This window comes from Podarcis filfolensis, assembly GCF_964270895.1.
Source record: "Podarcis filfolensis genome assembly, chromosome: 1".
Classification (NCBI taxonomy): Eukaryota; Metazoa; Chordata; class Lepidosauria; order Squamata; family Lacertidae; genus Podarcis; species Podarcis filfolensis.
Window position 1 is genome coordinate 112,850,500 of NC_139604.1, and position 18,554 is coordinate 112,869,053.

At 41.8% G+C, this 18,554-nt stretch overlaps 1 protein-coding gene across 2 annotated transcripts in view; it reads right to left on the reverse strand.

Annotated features, from left to right (window-relative positions):
* Positions 1-1,914: 1,914 nt before the first annotated feature.
* The window catches only part of EFCAB11 (EF-hand calcium binding domain 11), a 52,280-nt gene continuing 35,640 nt past the window's right edge, over positions 1,915-18,554 (reverse strand). The window contains exons 6-7 of one of the 2 annotated variants that reach the window (XM_083621489.1): positions 3,243-3,349; positions 1,915-2,217 (exon numbers count right to left, since the gene is read on the reverse strand). In XM_083621489.1, the coding sequence (XP_083477615.1) occupies positions 3,271-3,349 (79 nt within the window). In that variant the 3' untranslated portion in view covers positions 1,915-2,217; positions 3,243-3,270. The remainder of the gene's footprint in view (positions 2,218-3,242; positions 3,350-18,554) is intronic. The other variant, XM_083621488.1, reaches the window with a different exon arrangement.

Consider the following 18,554-nt stretch of genomic DNA (forward strand, 5'->3'; position numbering starts at 1 on the left):
TGTCCACGTTTGTCTATGGATGATTGGACACAACTTTCCCTCCAACGTTAAAATAAATGACAAGAGGTGTGACATTCTTTAATACCATTTCAGAATGTCAGAGAACAAAATACTATTAGAAATTGACTGAAGAACCAGTGAATAATGGCATTGGGTTCTATCTAGCAGGCCATCCTTAAACATTATATTTAGTTGGGCTAAGGCAATATTGATGCTGTGCAGATGGTTTGCATCACATCAGCCTCAGCCAGCATGGGAGTTGTAGTTCAAAGCATCAGGAGAGTACCTAGCTGGGGAAAGCTGACCTAGAGCAGTTTGGTTCATGCAGATAGCTGTTCCCTTAATTCCAGGAAAGCCATGAAGGCTGCACTGATTTGCTTGTGCAGCAACCCATTCATGGAGCCATTATGCTGTGACCAAGGTCAAGGGTCAAGTGCAAACATACCAGGACCAACAGCTGCTGCCATGCCAGCCCAGAAGATGGGTTTTGGCTTCAAAACAAGGAACTCAAGTCGTGCTGGACTTATGCTATGTATTATTACGGCAGATGATAATAAAAACAAGTGCAGTCCTTTGCCTAACGTATGGGTCTGAATGTGGGAAACCCAGGTTTACATCCGCTGTGAAGCTCTAGGGATGTCATAGGGTGAGTGAGTCTCTTTAACCCGCCACTCAGGTTTATTTGCAAGCCTAGCAGTGCAGCTTTCTCCCGACTGAAGTGCAGAGTGTTTGAGGACCGGACATTCGCAGGGAAACCAAAATGCTTGTTTACAAAGCTATTGTACTACCAACCTTACTGTACGCTTGTGAAACATGGACCACTTATAAACGCCATCTCCAACTCCTCGAAAAATTCCATCTCAGAGAAAATTTACACATCACTTGGGAAGACAGGTGAACTTATGTCAGTGTACTGGAAGAAGCAAAGATCACCAGTGTCAAAGCAATGATTCTTCAACATCAACTTCGTTGGGCTGGTCATGTTGTTCGGATGCCTGATTATCATCTTCCAAAGCAACTACCCTATTCCGAACTTAAAAATGGAAAGTGTAATGCTGGTGGGTCAACAAGAGGTTCAAAGAGACTCTCAAGGCAAATCTAAAAAAATGTAGTATAAACACCGACAACTGGCCTATGAACGCTTCAATTAGAGAACAGCCTTTACCAAAGGTGTTGTGGGTTTTGAAGACGCTCGAACTCAGGACAAAAGGGAAAAACACGCTAAGAGGAAGGCACACTTGCCAAACTTTCACCATGATCAACAGTCACTTACAGACTCACTGTTAAAACTGTGTTCATGGAAGACAATCTTACTCGGCTACGAGTGATCACCAAAGAAGCAGCAGCAATCTTACACATGTGAATTTAGAAGCAAGGGCTTCTGATTTCATTGGAACTTATTCCCCTGTACAGGATTGCTACCAAAAAAGCTCGTTGAGATGAAAGGTGGCACACAAAGGGCCACACAAGAATATTTTTTTGGACAACCATGCCAAACCCCAGACTACAGATTATGTGCTCATCTTTTGTATTTTTTCTGTAAAGCGCTTTGAAAATGCTTGAAAACAGATGTACATTTATGTATAATAAATAAAAATCTAGACAGATAATACCACAGACCCCCTTCCTGAGTTGCATGTGGTTATTGTGTATCAGGGGTGCACAACCTGCAGCCCTCCAGATGTTTCTGGACTAAAACTCACATCATCACTGATCACTGGCTAGGCTGGCTGGAGCTGATGGGAGTTGTAGTCCAGAAACATTTGGAGGGCTGCAGGTTGTGCACCCCTGTTCTATATAGATGGATTCATTCACAGTATAAAAAACTGCCCCTTTTCACTTCTAAACAAATCAGCTGTATCTGCTGGCTTTGCTCATATTAACAATATTCATGAAGAGGAAAATCAGCAAATGTAAAGGAAGCAGAAGTCAAAAAACAATTTATTGGAAAAACAGAATATATGTTTAAAGACATAATACATTCCATAGAAGGTTCAAAAGATAGCTTGTTCATGGCAGCATATCTACCTTGATTTGTTTAAAAAGGATTCTGATGGAAAATGTTTTGTAGATTTTAGAAAACCTTGGCTATGGAGCTTTTTCTTTGGCCGCTTTCATTAGATGAGAGGAAGCGCTGACAAATTATCCTGTCCATAGTTCATCGCCGATTCAAAGTCTTTGAAGCTAATATGGCCATCAGAATCCTGATCAACTTCCCTACAAAAGAAAAACACTGACACTTAATTCAGAGAATGTATACCTAGAATTCTATTAACACCATTCTTTCTTATTGTGGATCTCTGGTTATACATGGTGAAGGCAAAGGCAGTAACATCTGACTATGCCATCCATTTTGCGGAAAGTTAATATGGCTTCCATAACAAGGAACCTAGAACTATTAAGAGTGTGCTATGCTGTATGCATTTGCCAACACACCTGCTCCTTACTAAACTCTTTATCTGCCAGGGAGCCAGACCAGGGTATAAAACAGGGATGGCAACCTGTGGCCCTATGTTGTTTGGTCCCCACCAGCATGACCAATAATTAGGGAGGAAGGGAGCTGTAGCCCAGCAACTTCTGCAGAGCCACAGAACAGCCATTCCTCATATAAAAATGGAAGCAGGGTAGCAGGGTAGCAATACCGTTCCAATATCCCACCTATTTTGGCATGCTTTGAAAACAAAGTTGCTGTCAGTCTCTTGCTCTTAAGCATATTCCTCAGAGGTACCATCAAAGAGGAGCTCATCATAAGGAGTAGCATTCTGGCCTTATAAAAGCCGCCCTCTAGTTCCTTCATCAATTTTCAGTCCATGGACTGTTTAGGAGATACTGGTCAGGCACATTCCCAAAGTAGTCCCAAAGGGGACTACTGTGACTAATTGAAAAGAGTATCTTAAATTATCAGTTCCCCCAGGATAATACTAAACAGGATGCTTGTTCTTCACCTGGATAAAAATATGCTAATGAAAAGCTCAGACATTTTCTCTAAAGAACATTTCAGCATGGCAAGAGTGAAATCAAACAGGCTTTCAGAACATACTCTTTTCTGAATAGTTTTCATGTGCTGTTTTTAACTCTTGCTGTGGAGCCTAATCAAGCCTTTGACATTTTCTCCAAATATGTGTAACTGAACTGACCTTAAGTTTCCACAAACTCACTTAACGTAATCATTTAACATGCTTCAACAACTGTTTTGCAGTTTAAAAAAAACCTTGCTCAAAGTAAGGTTAAAGCATTCTCACTCTTCTGAACGTTCAATGGACGGCATTTTCAATCCATATTGGAGCACTTGAGTCCAAAAGAAAGGCGAGAATCAATAGGAGGCTGTAATAATGGACTCTTCCATGTGCTTTAGAAGAGTGGTAAATAAAAGACAGTTTCAACTACTTAACACAATAGTTAAACAGTTGGCTAATCCATATTAAATGATACTGTGGTTTAAGGTGTAGAGTGGCAATTCAACATCTCCTTAGTGATTGTGAATCAGGTTATTTATACAAAGCAAGGCTGGGCTCATTTTTTCTGTTGAGAGCTGTATTCCCCCTGTAATGTGTTGAGAGCCGCATGAAGGTAGGGGAAGGATTGAGGACAATTGGAGCCAGAGGCAAAAGTGTCCTGGGTTAACTAGTCCAGAATAAAGAGGGCCTTGCTTCAATCTTCAGCATGATTAGAATTCCCAGTTCTATGCAGATCTACTCAGAAGTAAGCCCCCTGGAGTCATGCTCAGAGGATTTTATTTTATTTGGTACCACATACCAATAAAGCTACTATTCTAGAATGCAAACAAAAGCAATTCCTTTCTGACTTTAGTGTGCTACACTATAACAGAGTAAATGATATTCAGTTTGATTATACAGTGGTACCTCTGGTTATGAACTTAAATCATTCCGGAGGTCCGTTCTTAACCTGAAATTGTTCTTAACCTGAAATTGTTCTTAACCTGAGGTACGACTTTAGCTAATGGGACCTCCCGTTGCCGCCGTGCCACCACCGCGCGATTTCTGTTCTCATCCTGAGGTATAGTTCTTAACCCGAGGTACTACTTCTGGGTTAGCGGAGTCTGTAACCCAAAATGTTTGTAACCTGAGGTACCACTGTACATTGTTTGTAACGGTTCATCCGACCAAAGGTCTAACATTTTTTATTTATCATACTCAATCAAATAAAGTTAATAATGAAAAAGAGTTTTAGGGTGCAAAAATATGCTCGGGAACCACTGAATAAGGTGCCATAGGATTTGATGGAAGCCCTGCCATGCTAGAAGTATGTGAAATTTGCTACTGCCATGACAGATATGCAAGTGAAACACTGCTGGTGGAGCTTATCCGCTGAAGATATGCCAGAGGTGTGATTAAAACAGGGAGGAAGCATGGGTGGCACAGGGATGGCATGCACGGAATGCATTTATGCAGTATCTAATACTAATACTAATAATTTATTTCATGTTCTCTACCCATCTGACAGGGCTGCCCCAGCCACTCTGGGCACTTTCCAATTGAATATAAAAGAACACAACCAAACATCAAACATTAAAAGCTTCCTGAAAGAGGGCTGCCTTCAGATGTCTGCAAAAAGTAATGTAATTGTTTATCTCTTTAGACATCTGATGGGAGGGCATTCCACAAGGAGGGCACAACTACCAAGAAGGCCTTCTGCCTGGTTCCTGGTAACACCACTTCTTACAATAAGGGAACTGCCAGAAGGCCCTTGGAGCTGGACCTCCAAGTCTGGGCTGAATGATGGGGGGTCGAGGTGCTCCTGGTATATACAGGGCTATGCACCTTCAATCAATGGTTGTGTCTCCATTGACTGCACATTTACATCAGCTCCGAACTTGATGCACACAGAGAATAGTATCAGTTGACAATTGATTGGTCCTGGTTATTTCATGTGAGGAGAAGCAATCTTTGAGGTATTGGTGTCCTGAGCTGTACAGATATGGTACAAGTCAGCATCTGCCATTTTAAAATTCCAATACAGTGAGATCGTAACTTGTAAGACAGAACATGCAGCATATAGTTCCTTGTCACACACAGTGATAGTGGAGAAACAGTGGGAAACAGTGTCTCCTCCACACAAGGGGTTTAGTTGTGGAAATTCTTCCCCAGAAACAGGTAAACACCCTGCTCCAACCATTGCCCCTGCTGGCCAAATGCAGTGCTTTTGCCTTGTAATATTCCTGGATGCATCATACAAGTGAAGAGTCATAATGAAGGCAACACCTCCATCTTAACTCACACTTGTAGTGAATGAAATACTTACCTTTTTTATTCAATAAACAAAATATACAAATTTGTAGTCTAGAGTAAGGGACGCGGGTGGCGCTGTGGGTAAAACCTCAGTGCCTAGGACTTGCTGATCGTATGGTCGGCGGTTCGAATCCCCGCGGTGGGGTGAGCTCCCGTTGCTCGGTCCCAGCTCCTGCCCACCTAGCAGTTCGAAAGCACCCCCAAGTGCAAGTAGATAAATAGGGACCGCTTTATAGCGGGAAGGTAAACGGCGTTTCCGTGTGCTGCGCTGGTGCTGGCTCGCCAGATGCAGCTTTGTCACGCTGGCCACGTGACCCAGAAGTGTCTTCGGACAGCGCTGGCTCCCGGCCTCTTGAGCGAGATGAGCGCGCAACCCTAGAGTCGGACACGACTGGCCCGTACGGGCAGGGGTACCTTTACCTTACTAGTCTAGAGTAACTACACTTTAGAGTACATTATTCATTAACTTTCCACACTGGAAAACCTAAGTGTAGATTTTGTGGCATTTGGTACCTAAGGCTGATCTTTTACTGGAACTATAGAAGTAATTAGTATCACAACTTAACTCACTGTAGAATATAAATTACCCTCTTATTAAATTAGATAATTAAGGTCTCCTAAAGCTGGTTAAGTTCCCTCCCACATCTGTGGTAAGGAACCTCTCCAGCTGGAATATTTTAAATCTCAATGTACTGTGCAAGTAGATACTTGAAAAAGGAAGATATTCAGTGTGTTGCCTGCAGTGTTGCTCTTAAAAAAGAAGTTCTGCACACTCCAAATATGCCACCCCCATGAACAGTACAAACCTACTGAGATGCAGAGCCATCCATAAAAGCCATGCTAGTCTTCTCTTCTCTCATCAGGATGCTGCTTTGTCACACTGCAGCATCATGGTTAGACCATTCATTCCAAAGGGAGATGCTTCTATGCCTCTCAAAGTAGCACTCAAGTGACTTGTTCACCTTGAGACCACAGAATGAATGGCCTGCTCGCCATGCAGAATGCCCAGTATGCCCTGAGATGAATGCGGAGCCAAGAGCAGTGGGAGACTGCTCAAAAAGGAAGCTCTGCATACCTGTGATGTCCTACCAATGTGCTGTCCAATGGCAAAATAAATTCCATGTCAGAGGTCCATGTAGCCAACCAGAAATTTACCAACACACTAGTTCCACCTCCCTAATGACTATGAATTTACATTACAAAAGGTGTGGCCAATTCAGACTACCAAGCTATTGTAGAAAAGAGCTTAATTGGAGAATGTGCATTTAAGGACAATACAGTGGAAAGTTATCCATTCAGGGTCAACTGAAGAGGATAGTGTAAGAACGCAAAAAGAGGCTGCTGGATCAGGCCAATGGCCAACCAGATGCCTGTGTGAAACCAGCAAGCCCTCTCCCTTCTTCTGGTTTCCAGTAACTGGTATTCAGAAGCATTGCTGCCTCCAACTGAGGACAGCCACCATGGTTAGCCCCTTCCCCTCCATGACTTTTCACCTATAAGTCATCCAAGTTGGTAGCCGTGGAAATTGGTCCCATAATGTAACTATGCGCTGCATGAGGAAGTACTTTCTTTTATCCCTCCGGAACCTTCCAACGTTCAGCTTAATTGGATGCCTATTAACTCGCAAAACATGCTAGGAGGCACTGTTGAGCTAAATCAGAAGATGGGCTTTGTCACAAGGCTCAAGCAAAATGTTTGCAAAATAACCCTGCCCTCTCTGTGTTAGCTCAGCCTTGATTTTAATTAAAGGAGCTTTACACTTGGTATATTGTTTAGGCAGGGTAGGGACTGCTAGATTAAAGATACCTAGCTGCAGATATACTATATAGGACGCAGCTCAGTCAGTAGAGCACGAGACTCTCAGGCTGGATCGACACTGATCTGTAAAAACGTCATTAAATATAACGCTATATAACTCTCAGTGCAATTTTCCATTACTGAAGGCTCGCTGCTCTATAGCGCCCTCTAGTGTCACATTTTAATAACACATTTTAAACGTTATAGACAACCAGTGTAGATCCGTCTTTAATCTCAGGATTGTGGGTTCAACCCCCACATTGGGCAAGAGATTCCTGCATTGGTGGGGGTTGAACAAGATGACCCCTGTGGTCTCTTCCAACTCTACAATTCTATGATACTATGATCCTAGATTGCATGAGCAAAATATTCCTTGAATTAGACATGTTGCCCTGCTTCACGTAATGCTAAACTTTTATGTGTGCTATCTGGCTTCTCCCCTCCCTCCTCTCTCTTGTACAGCTGCAAGGAAGAGATCCAAAGCCTGAAGTGGAAACTATGATATACCTTCACTATGGTTTATTTGAACAAGCCAGGATCATAAACCACAGTCTAAAGTTCATATGTTTGGACAAAATATACAAAAACTAACCAGAGTCTGTCGTTGTTTGGACATAACAAGAAGCTATGGGCTAGTGGAAAACAGAAGCAACTTCTCAGAGCAACACCTGAGAAGGCTGTGTGGCCCAAGGCTTATTCACATGGTACCAAATCACAATTTAGTGTTACACACAAATGCAGTCAACATATATCATTCTAATATAATTTATGTACTAGCTAAATGAAAGGACAGTCGGTCGATTATTAGTACTCATGACAGACAAAGTTCTATCTCTGTATCCAGTGTGCTCAAAGATTCTATGATAAAATAGGCGAACAAACCAGGATAGGTACCACCACTTTGTTCCAGATTGTGAACCTCCTTTGGGCTTCCAATCACCTAATGTTTGATTCCATGTTTCTAAATTACATGGGAAGATTCCTTTTGTTCCTAAAGTGTAGAAATTGTATATTTGATTGTCAAGACTCCTCACACTAGACATACTACTGTTGGAAAGTTATACTGTGCCTATTTTGGTATTACAGCACACACTATTTCCCAGAATGTTAGGAATGGAAGTGAATTTTAAAAGGTCATCTAATCTATTTCTACTGCCCTTTTCCAATCGGAAGAGTAGCTTGACAAATGTGCAATCCTTTTGTCCTTATGTGGTGGGGATATATTTATACTGTCCGCTATTACTATTTCTCCAGAAACATACTGATTATCTCTTTTGGACTCTATGTAGACAATGAAGTGCCCCCTGTAAGGAACACAGCAATGTCATATGTTTAATTACAGACACTCAGCTGATGGCTTGTCACACTCTGGGATTAATAATGACTTTCACTTGCCTGTGTGGTCTTAAAACAGGTGAATGTTTCTCCTGGGAAATCGAGAATGTTTCTCCAGCGTATTTGTGTTGACAGTTATTCCAGACTTCATGCTGCCATTTATAATGGTGCACATGAAAGCAGAATTAAGAATATAACTTTGGCTCAATGATTACCTACAGTCGATGGGCCTCATAAATTCTTTGTCTCCCAACACTGACCCTTATTGTACAAAGATGCAAGACAGGTTTCTTTTTTTAAAAAAAGTTCTCCTGGTGCCACCATCCAGTTCAGATAATGTTTTCACCAATACAGAACAACAAACCCGTGTTGCAAACTTAACACAACAAACAACACAAGCAACACGAAGACCAGTATACTAGATAGCACTGTAGTTCTTATTGCATAATATACATGATTTAGTACAACAAAAACAAAATGTGTACACTTGTAAATTCTCTATTATATTTGAAAACAAATGAACACACATCTGTCAATCTTTGAAAGTCCGTAAAAGTATAATAAGTCTATGGTTGAAACCAAGTAATAGATGCTATCCTGTGGGCTAAGCGGTAAAACTTTTTAGGCGTTCATGGTGCCAAAGTAGTAAGTGAATAACAACGTAGGACAGTGATCCCGGATAATCTGACTGTTTCGCTGGAATCTTCTTCAGCACAACTACAAAAGAATTCAAATATGAAACAATGACCTGTGTACATGAAAGCTATATAAACTTCACACATTACAATCCATGTGCTATAACTACAGTAAGAAGGACAAAGGTACATACCCCATAGATTAGAAAAATGCACAAGGAGCAGTGGTCATGAGGATATGTAACCACTGCTACCTGTTGCATGAAACCTGAAGCATAAGTAACCATTCCCAGGTGGCGCTCATTACAGGGAGACTGAATTGCAGTAATTCAATTTAAAGGTACAGAGCAATATAACAGCAATAGAAAAACATCAAATAAAACGGACTTTCAAGTTCAGATAATGTTTTCAAGCAGTTAGGAAGGTCTCTTTCTAAACAATTGGGCTGTATCCAATGCTGCAGCTCCGCTGATACAATGGACTTTTGTGTGCACAGGAATGTGTCCTTTTCCTCTCTTGTCCTCTCTACTGGCGATATCCAATGCTAGACATAGTCTAAGCAGACACATTAAGATTAATGGATCTTAGTAGGAGAAGTCCATTGATTTCAATGGAACTGCTCGGACTATGACTGGCATTAGATTATATTAACCCATCCTATGGGTTGATAAACCAAACAATATCGGCTTGCTTACACGCTTCCTATCTGGTAAGTTAGAGTACCGAAACAACAGTCTCATGAATAATGTCTACTGATATAGCCATACTCTTCAAAAATTCCACTATCTTTAAGGATTAGAAACCATATCTTTCAAAGAACACAAAGGAAAAATCAGTTGCATTCTTCTCTTCAAATCTTAACACCCATATAATTGCCATATTAAGTCAGAAGTCTCCCAAGGCAAAAAAAAAAACAAAAAAAAAACCACACCTAAGAATCTAAGAGCAGCTCTTCTCATCAGGTCAAAGGTCTATCTAGATCAGCATCCTTTCCTCAGAGTGGCTAACCAAATGCCTGTGGGAAGCCTGAAAGCAGGACCCTCAGGAGTAAAAGTGCTCTCCCCACGTGAGATGCCTGATATCCAACAGAATATTCTCTTTGACAGCAGATAGAACAGGACCATCATGGCTAGAAGCCACAGACAGCTTTACCCTCCATTACTTTGTTGAACCTTCTTTTAAAACCATCCAAATTGCCTGGCATCACTACATCTCGTGGTGACAAATTCCATAGTGTAACCATGCACTGTGTGAAGAAATACTTCCATGTGTGCTGAATGGTACAACTTTCAGCTTCCTCGAATGGCCCCAAGTTCTAGAATTATTCCATCTCCCTGTGCACTTTCTGTACACCATGTATGCTTGTATATATCTCCACCATGTCACCTTTTACTTGCCATTTATCTAGTACTAGCCCTCCCCTATTTAAATAACCATAGAAAACTCCTCTGTCATCCCTGTCACGGTCCGGTTCACAGGCGATCAAAGTCCTGGCTGGGGACATCAGGACCGGGGGCAAGATGGCGGGGTGGGAGCAGGAACGGGAGTCCAGAAGCCAGGAGCCAAGCGTCAGAGAACTGGGAGTCAAGAAGCCAAGGGTCCAAGGGTCAGGAAGCAAAAAGTCACGAAATCAGGGGTCCGAGGATCAAGAAGCAAGGAGTCAAACACAGCAAGGCAGGGAACGTGTTGCTGTGGCAAAGCGCTGAAGGGAAAATGCTGACCTTACATCCCTTCCCGGCTCTTGCCACCAGGTGCTGTGAGTTACCAATTGGCCTCACCTGTGTGGCCACACCTTGCCTCTTCAGAACAAACTTAGGAAGGCCCCAGTCCTGCAGAGTCCTAATGGTCACAGGGCCTAGCTCCTGTACGCACACCTGACAATCCCTGGGGGAATTCTTCCAAACTAGATGTTTCTCACCTGCTCTCAGCCTTACCCCAGCAATCAATTTAAAAGGTCCTCTATCACATTTTTGGTTTTAACCACCAACAATCTGGTTCCATCTTGGTTCAAGTAGAACCCAAACCTTTTGTACTGGCCTGGCTTGTTCAAAAACATCCCCAGTGCCTAACATATCCAACTCCCCACCATCTCATTCACATATTGAGACTATAAAGCTCTGCCTATCTGCATGTGGAACATTTCAGAGAAAGCCACTTTGAAGGTCCTGGCTTTCAACACATCCTACCTAGAGCTACACCTTCAAATTCTTTCTACCCAGTTAATATGCTTCAAGTTTTACATTCAGCCTCACTCCCCCCACTCCCGTTTCTGCTTCCCTTTATGTTATCTTCCACATTTTTAATCTGGTAAGAGAAAAGACTCTTTGGAGCAAAGGCTTTCTTTTGTCTAATGCCTGTTCGGCATCCATTACAACACCATTATTCTCTGCTGAAAGAAACGGTTTGGGACTGCTGTTAAGCAAATGACCACAACAAAAGACCATCCACATGATTATCTAAACACTCAAGATTTCTAATCATTTTCACTAATCTGTTGGGCAAGCAATATGAGCTGCCTGGAAGCTCCAAACTATGAATAATGTTTGGCTGGCATTAGAATTTAAAAAGCTAATGACATATAATTTCAGAGTAGAAACATTTAGATGGCTCAATTCTTGTGCTTAGCAACTGAGATGAGCAAGGCATGCTGGGAATGCATATGGAAATAACTCCTGCCAAAGCTGTACCCTGAGTGAGCTTTATTAACTACGAACCCTGAAATTTGGCATCCGCTCCAAACCAGGGTCAAAGTTTTGCAGTTGTTTTGCAGTGAAAACCCTGTGTTTTGCAGTGCCCCCTCCCCTGAGAAATTGATACATTAAGCCAGGGTTCATAGTTAACACCTAACACTTTCTGATTCACTCCAAACCAGTTCCAAAGTTTTGCAGCAAAATCCCCATGTTTGGAGTGAATTGGACAATGTTGGGTTTGGGGGTGATAGTTATGGCCCCCTGCCCCCAGTTTGAGTAACAATTACACAGCTTGGGAGCACTGTCAAACATTGGGTTTCCACTGCAAAACCCTGCAAAACGACTGCAAAACTTTGGCACCGGTTTGGAGGGGATCCCAAATTTTGAGGTTACTAGTTAAATAAGCTCCACGAGTAGATGGAAGAGTGCTAACCCCAAAATCTCCTCCCAGAAGGCTTTGCACCACTAGTCTTCCCCATGCTGCTTCTCACTCTCTGAATCCTTGACTGTACCACTTCCTCTTTTGAACTTACCCAGTTCCCCCTTCCTCTTTTTCTTTCAGCTCCCTTTTAGTTTTATTCATCAATAGCTCATTCCTGTAGCCATGTTGGCAAGATAACCATCATATATGATCAGGGACAGGTTAAAGTCTTAGTAGGCCCTGGGCATCTCATAATCACAGCCCCCCCCCCGACAGATCTATAAATATTTACATCGCATATTTCCCATAATCAAAGATCTATACACGAGACTGCTATTCAGTGCCTAGTTACAGTTTGCAGCATAGTCTGTGAGAGAGAAGACATGTGATTCTTTACCTTTGTGAACAAGTTAGAAGACAAGGAGATACTTTGTGGGGCTTAGAGATAAAAAGACAAAATGAATCAATCTCAGGCTGTCTGTGTATGAATATGAGATGAGGTACAGATGTAAGAGAAATTAAATTCAGTCCACATTTTAAAACTTATATAAATCAAAGTCCTCAAATCAATACATGAACCAAAACACAGTCCTCTTCCAAACTTCACAGTTCTCTAACTTTTGCAATGCAGTTCTCCAGCCAAGTAAAATGTACAAAAACACATATACTTCGCTAAAGTGCGCTTATAAAAAAATCATATACAGTGGTACCTCGGGTTACATACGTTTCAGGTTACATACGCTTCAGGTTACACACTCCGCTAACCCAGAAATAGTGCTTCAGGTTAAGAACTTTGCTTCAGGATGAGAACAGAAATCGGGCTCCGGCGGCGCAGCAGCAGCAGCAGCAGCAGCAGCAGCAGGAGGCCCCATTAGCTAAAGTGGTGCTTCAGGTTAAGAACAGTTTCAGGTTAAGAATGGACCTCTGGAACGAATTAAGTACTTAACCTGAGGTATCACTGTATTGCATTAGTGAGGGTCACATACAAAAATGCATTGTATTAGGGAAAACTGCTTTGCAAAAATGGATAAATTAGGCAGAGGTGCATATAAACATGTGTCACTGCAGGCACTAAAATGATGGTGAATTCTCATGAGGGCTTTCTAAAAACTGCAAACTGATGTGGAAATATAGAGAGCTGAACGTAAGATTGGAAAAATAAGAAACCAACCATGACAGATTTGTCCACCCCTAAGATGAAAGGGCAGAGCTTTTTGATAATTTTTATTTTTTTTATGAGGTGCTTGTTTCATGAAGACAGAAATCAGTGATAACTGAGTGTGCTTACTGTCCTAATGCCAGCCATGCAACCATGCCAATGTGCAGGCCTTCTCTGTAGATGTGTATCTACAGATAGGCAGATATCCCCCATCAGCGTAGGTTCCCTTAACTCTTTCATTCTGTATCCTTCTTCCCTCCAAATCTCTATCTAGGCATCTCCCTTAAAAGCATTCAACCTAGCTCCCTGCCCTGCCCAATTTTTCTTTGGCATACTAGACCCCTGCTCCTATTTCTCTTTCTCATGTTCTGCATTTGGCTTCTTCTTCCCACCAAAGTATCAATCCAGGTCTTGCCCCCACCCCAAATATTGGTGCTTGGAAACCTTATCCCCGTCTTAGCCCAGGGCATGGCCCTTTGGAAATCTAAACAATGGTTGCTTCTCCTCTAGCTGTTCCAAATGGCTAGTAACTGAGTCCATCCCATGACATTGTGAATACTTTTGTATAGTAAAAACAAACATGAACAAAATAATGGCAAAAGGACTCCTACCATCCAACTACCAGGAGACTACACAATGTAAACAACTGAGAATCATTTTTTTAAATAAAAAGTTGGCATGGATATTAATGACACACATTTGAGTGCCAGTGACAATTTCTGCACACAGCTCTTCTATTCTGTAATGGACAAGCTTATCATTGAGAAGAGCAGAGAGAGAGAGAGCAACATACGCCACACTAAAGGAATACCTTAGTTTTTGTGTGGATAGGTCCAGTGGTGAAGTGGCCTCTAGAACAAGGGCATTAATAGACACCTAGCCATCAGATCTCGAACATGCATTCACAGATGCATTGTTATTACTTTTCTCTATGTATGCAGGCAAGCAGGTAATCTCTGGCTGAAATTGTCTTTGCACAAATAACGGACAAGTTGCTGACAAGCTTTCCAAATGTCAACATTGCTTTTAGAATGCATCTTGCTATTTTTGGAAGAGGCTGTGAATGGTAGCACCCCTTTTCAAAGTTGAAATGTATGAACAACTGTCTTAGGGCAACCCTAGACAGAAACAAATACCTTCACTTGCTCTACTTTCATGGATATGGGAAATAGAACTGGCCCAAAAAGCTTTTTTATAATAGCAATTGTACAGTCAGATATTGGAAAGTTATGAAAAAAATCCTAAAAATGACATAAATAGGAGGGACTGTAAACTCTTCCAATACGCAATAACAGCTGCGAGAACATTGATGGCCCAAAAGTGGAAGCAGGAAGAACTCCCAACTTTGGAAGAATGGAGAGCAAAACTAACAAACTTTGCAGAACTTGATAAACTAATTGGAAAAGTTAGATTTCAGAGAGATAATAAGTTTTTAGAGGACTGGGGAAAATTTAGAGATTATTTGAAAACTGTATGTGAAGAAAATATAACGCTAGTGTGTTTCAAAGAAGCTTTGTGAAAAAAGAAGGAATATCGTAAAAATGTAAAAGAGGATGGAAAAATGTATTAAAAGGCGATACTATAACTAAGGAATGTGTGGATAGGATGTAAGCATGAATGATTGTCAGAGGAGTTGAGGGAGGTCTACTAAGCTAAAATATGTGATGTTAAAAATTGTATGATTGGAGATATTACGGAAAAACCTAATAAAATATCATTTAAAAAAAAAGGAAAGTTATGAAAAAATTCATGTCCTCATGCGTTTCAATAGGAATCTAAACTGCTACTGCAGTACAGGCAGAAGTGCCGTACTGATTGAGCATAGAGATGAGACTTCATGCATTGAGTCCCTGCTGAGGATGAAATGACCCACCAATTGAAGATTCGAGGATGACAGCTTCTGCAGGAAACTGCCTTTTCCTTTAATAAATCAGTCAGTCCTTTCTTCTTCTGATGCTTGTTACTTTGTTGATCAGCTTCCTGCAGCGTGCTGCAGTTTAGGTAGCAACATGTGTATTAATTTCACTTCTTAGAAGACACAGACGTTAAGAAAACCTAGCTAAATACTTAATAAATATAGAAGAATTGTAAAGAGGATTACTGTAGTTTTGTCAACTAAAATAGTACAGATCTGATAGGATTACTTGCAGTCAAAATCCCTATTTTGAGTGATGGAGCCCTTAAGGAACCATTTAAGTTGTCATAATATCATCAAGATCTGTAGGTACTTACCCCCTGAAATAGTGTGGAGTGCTCTCCGGTTTTTTAGATGATGGGATTAAATCACAAACTAGTTTAAAATGATGGGATTAAATATAAAAGGCAATACATTGCGGTAAGAAAATTGAAGGATTCAAAAACCGAACAGGAATGACTTCTTTTTTAAACCTGATGCTGGTTTCTTTCTATTGTGACAGCAGTATTCCAACAATATATTTAAGGAAACTCAATGTCTGAATTATTCTGGGCAACTAATAAAACAAGGTGGGAACAAAAAAATGCAGAGTTCACTCCCAATGAAACCTGAACTTAAGAGAAAATGCAAGCATTCTTTTAAAAGTATACTCATTTATCATCACATAAGTAAGTGCAAAACATGGCACACAAAATATGTTTTCAGTCACTTTTCATGATTAAAAGGAGTGCTATTTTTCTAGAAAAAGAGATGCTGGAACTCACCAAGAACTTCTCCCTCGTTCTCTTAGAAGAGCAATGTTGCCCATTTGAGAGGTGCCAGAATTGAGTTCCGGTTAAGTTTTGGTTGAAAAAAAGCCCTGACTCAAGGGACTGACTTCAATAGGGAGTTCTCTTTCTTCAAACAGATGCAGTCTAAGGTCAGATATGGAGCGCAGGAGGAAGGTGAGGAAATGATGGTGAACTGGTTCTGTAGGAACGAAGCCACTCTCACCGGTATCAGTAGAAATATCATGCAGCGGGTGCACATGAGACAAAGACCAGCAGCAAAACACAATAGAGTCAGCATAAAACTTCTCTGAGACATCCCAGAAGGGTCAAAAGTTAGTGGCACCAACTCAAGTGGTAATGAGCATCATGTGAATCACAAGGAAGCAAGAAGTGATAATACTGGGGGGGGGGGGACGGCACACCTGCTAATGTGAATCAGTTCCTGGTTGTCTTCAGCTAACTTTTAGAACATAGGAATCTAAGCCAAGCCACTGGTCCATTAACTTCAGTATTGCCTCCACTGTCTGGCAGCAATTCTCCAGGGTTTCAGGCAAGGGTCTTTCTCGTCCTGTCCTGGAAATGCAAGGGTTGAACCTGCAAAGTATGCCCTCCACCACGCATTATAAACCTTCTGGCTTCCTGTGGTATCTGAGCAGAACAGTGGAGGGCATCTGTTGCATTTGAGGGTGAGTCAGCCACTTAGTACTAGTATGCGTTAGTAGTATAAGCTGCTTGTTATTGACCCAAACATTCTGATGTCAGAGAGAGCCGCATGCAAATTGATTGGTTCTGGGAATGTGAGAAAACCTTTTGATTTTGACTGTGATCTATGGGCAATAAGCAGCATAGAACATATTAGCATACTGCAAATGGTACTCGCACAGGTGTTGAAAACTCATGGAGACTATTAGCCAAAAAGTATGACTTGGGAGAGGATTGTTATGGCTATCAAGCAAATGACATTTCAGTTCTGAGATTAGCTAAATGATTTGTGTTGTAAAGCAGTTTAAAGTATGTGATCTTGCTACAAAACAATGAATGGAGCAGGTGTATGTGTGTTACACATACAGGCAGAGAATTCTGTAAATGATATTATCTCCTGACAGTTCATGTCATTATTAGAAAAAACTAACTTGAGTACAATTTGCATCCTACAGAGCTAGCCAGCTAGTGTTTGAAGTGAAATTCCTATTATTCAATTCCTGAGTGAACCAATTTCCTTACTTTATGCCTACATATTGTGAGTGCACTTCAATTATTCTGAAAGATACTATTAGCAGCAGTGTAAATAAAAAAGCTTGAAATTTCCCCTGCAGCACATGTCCCTATTAGACTGAAGTACACTTTAAGCACAAATATATCTAAGTAGAAAGCTATAAAGCACTACAAATATATTCAGCATTAAAGAGAAAGAAACGAGTCTTCTCTAAATGCTGCGATACCTAAGTAGAGATCAAATAATTTCTATTTCAAATATATAATCACTCTAACAGAGCCATCTAGTGCCATCTTAAGCTTGATTATGAGATAAGAGAAATGGGACAGGAATGGTCATCATTTAATCCTCTAACATCAGGTACTGAAGAGCTTTTCACTTCATTCAGCAGTGTTCTGGCATGTTACAATCTAGCTAGAACAAATGCATATCAAGGAGGGAAATTATGCTTCCAGCCACACGGACTTTTACCATAGCAAGGCCTTCCAAAAAAAAAGAAACCATGAAGTGCACCATGCTCATTTTAACAGGTAGGGACGGGAGAGGGAGACAGACCAAGGAGATCAATGCGTAAGGTCTTTGCCTCTTGGCTGAACAATTATGTTTCTGGTAGCAATGCAGCAAACATTCTAAGGATGTACAAGACGATTTGGACAGCAAAGTGTATAAAAAAATATAATGTGTAAGAAAGGCTGAACTTGCCACAATTTGGTTGCTTGCTTATTAAGTCACCATATGCTGATTAGTACATGCAGATATAAGCCTGAGTCAGGGCTGACTTGAGCATATCTGGCGCCATCGTGCAAAGATCCCTCCGCCCCCCCCCCCGCAACTCCAAAACAAGGGAGGCGGCGGTGAGAAATGTCCTCTGCCTCCCCCACCACCCCGATTCCTGGCGTGGTGGCGGCGATCAAGCAGGAAAACGTGCTGGCTGACATGCTCTCCGGCATTGGGGCACCTGAGAAGGCAGCTCGGGAAGGCTGCGTGCTTCCAGGAAGCAGGAAGAGGACAACGACTGGGAGCAGGGCCATCTTTAGCAGATGCAGAGGCTTGGGAGGGAAGCTGTGCACAGCTTCCTTCCTAAGCCTCTGCAGAAATTGCTCTCCTCCAGCTGAGACTTGGGAAGGAAGCTGCACGCCCGCCAGCCATATACCGTATTTTTCGCCCTATAGGGCGCACCAACCCATAGGGCGCACCTAGTTTGGGGGGGGGGATAAAGGAAAACAATTTTATTTCCCCCCCCCCAGGCGTGGGGCTGGGGCGGGGGAAGCCCAAGCTTCCCCCGACCCCAGCCCCCAGAACAGGCTGCTATCCGCAAGCCTTGGGAGCCCGGCGGGAACTCCCGCCAGGCTCCCCAGGCTTGCGGA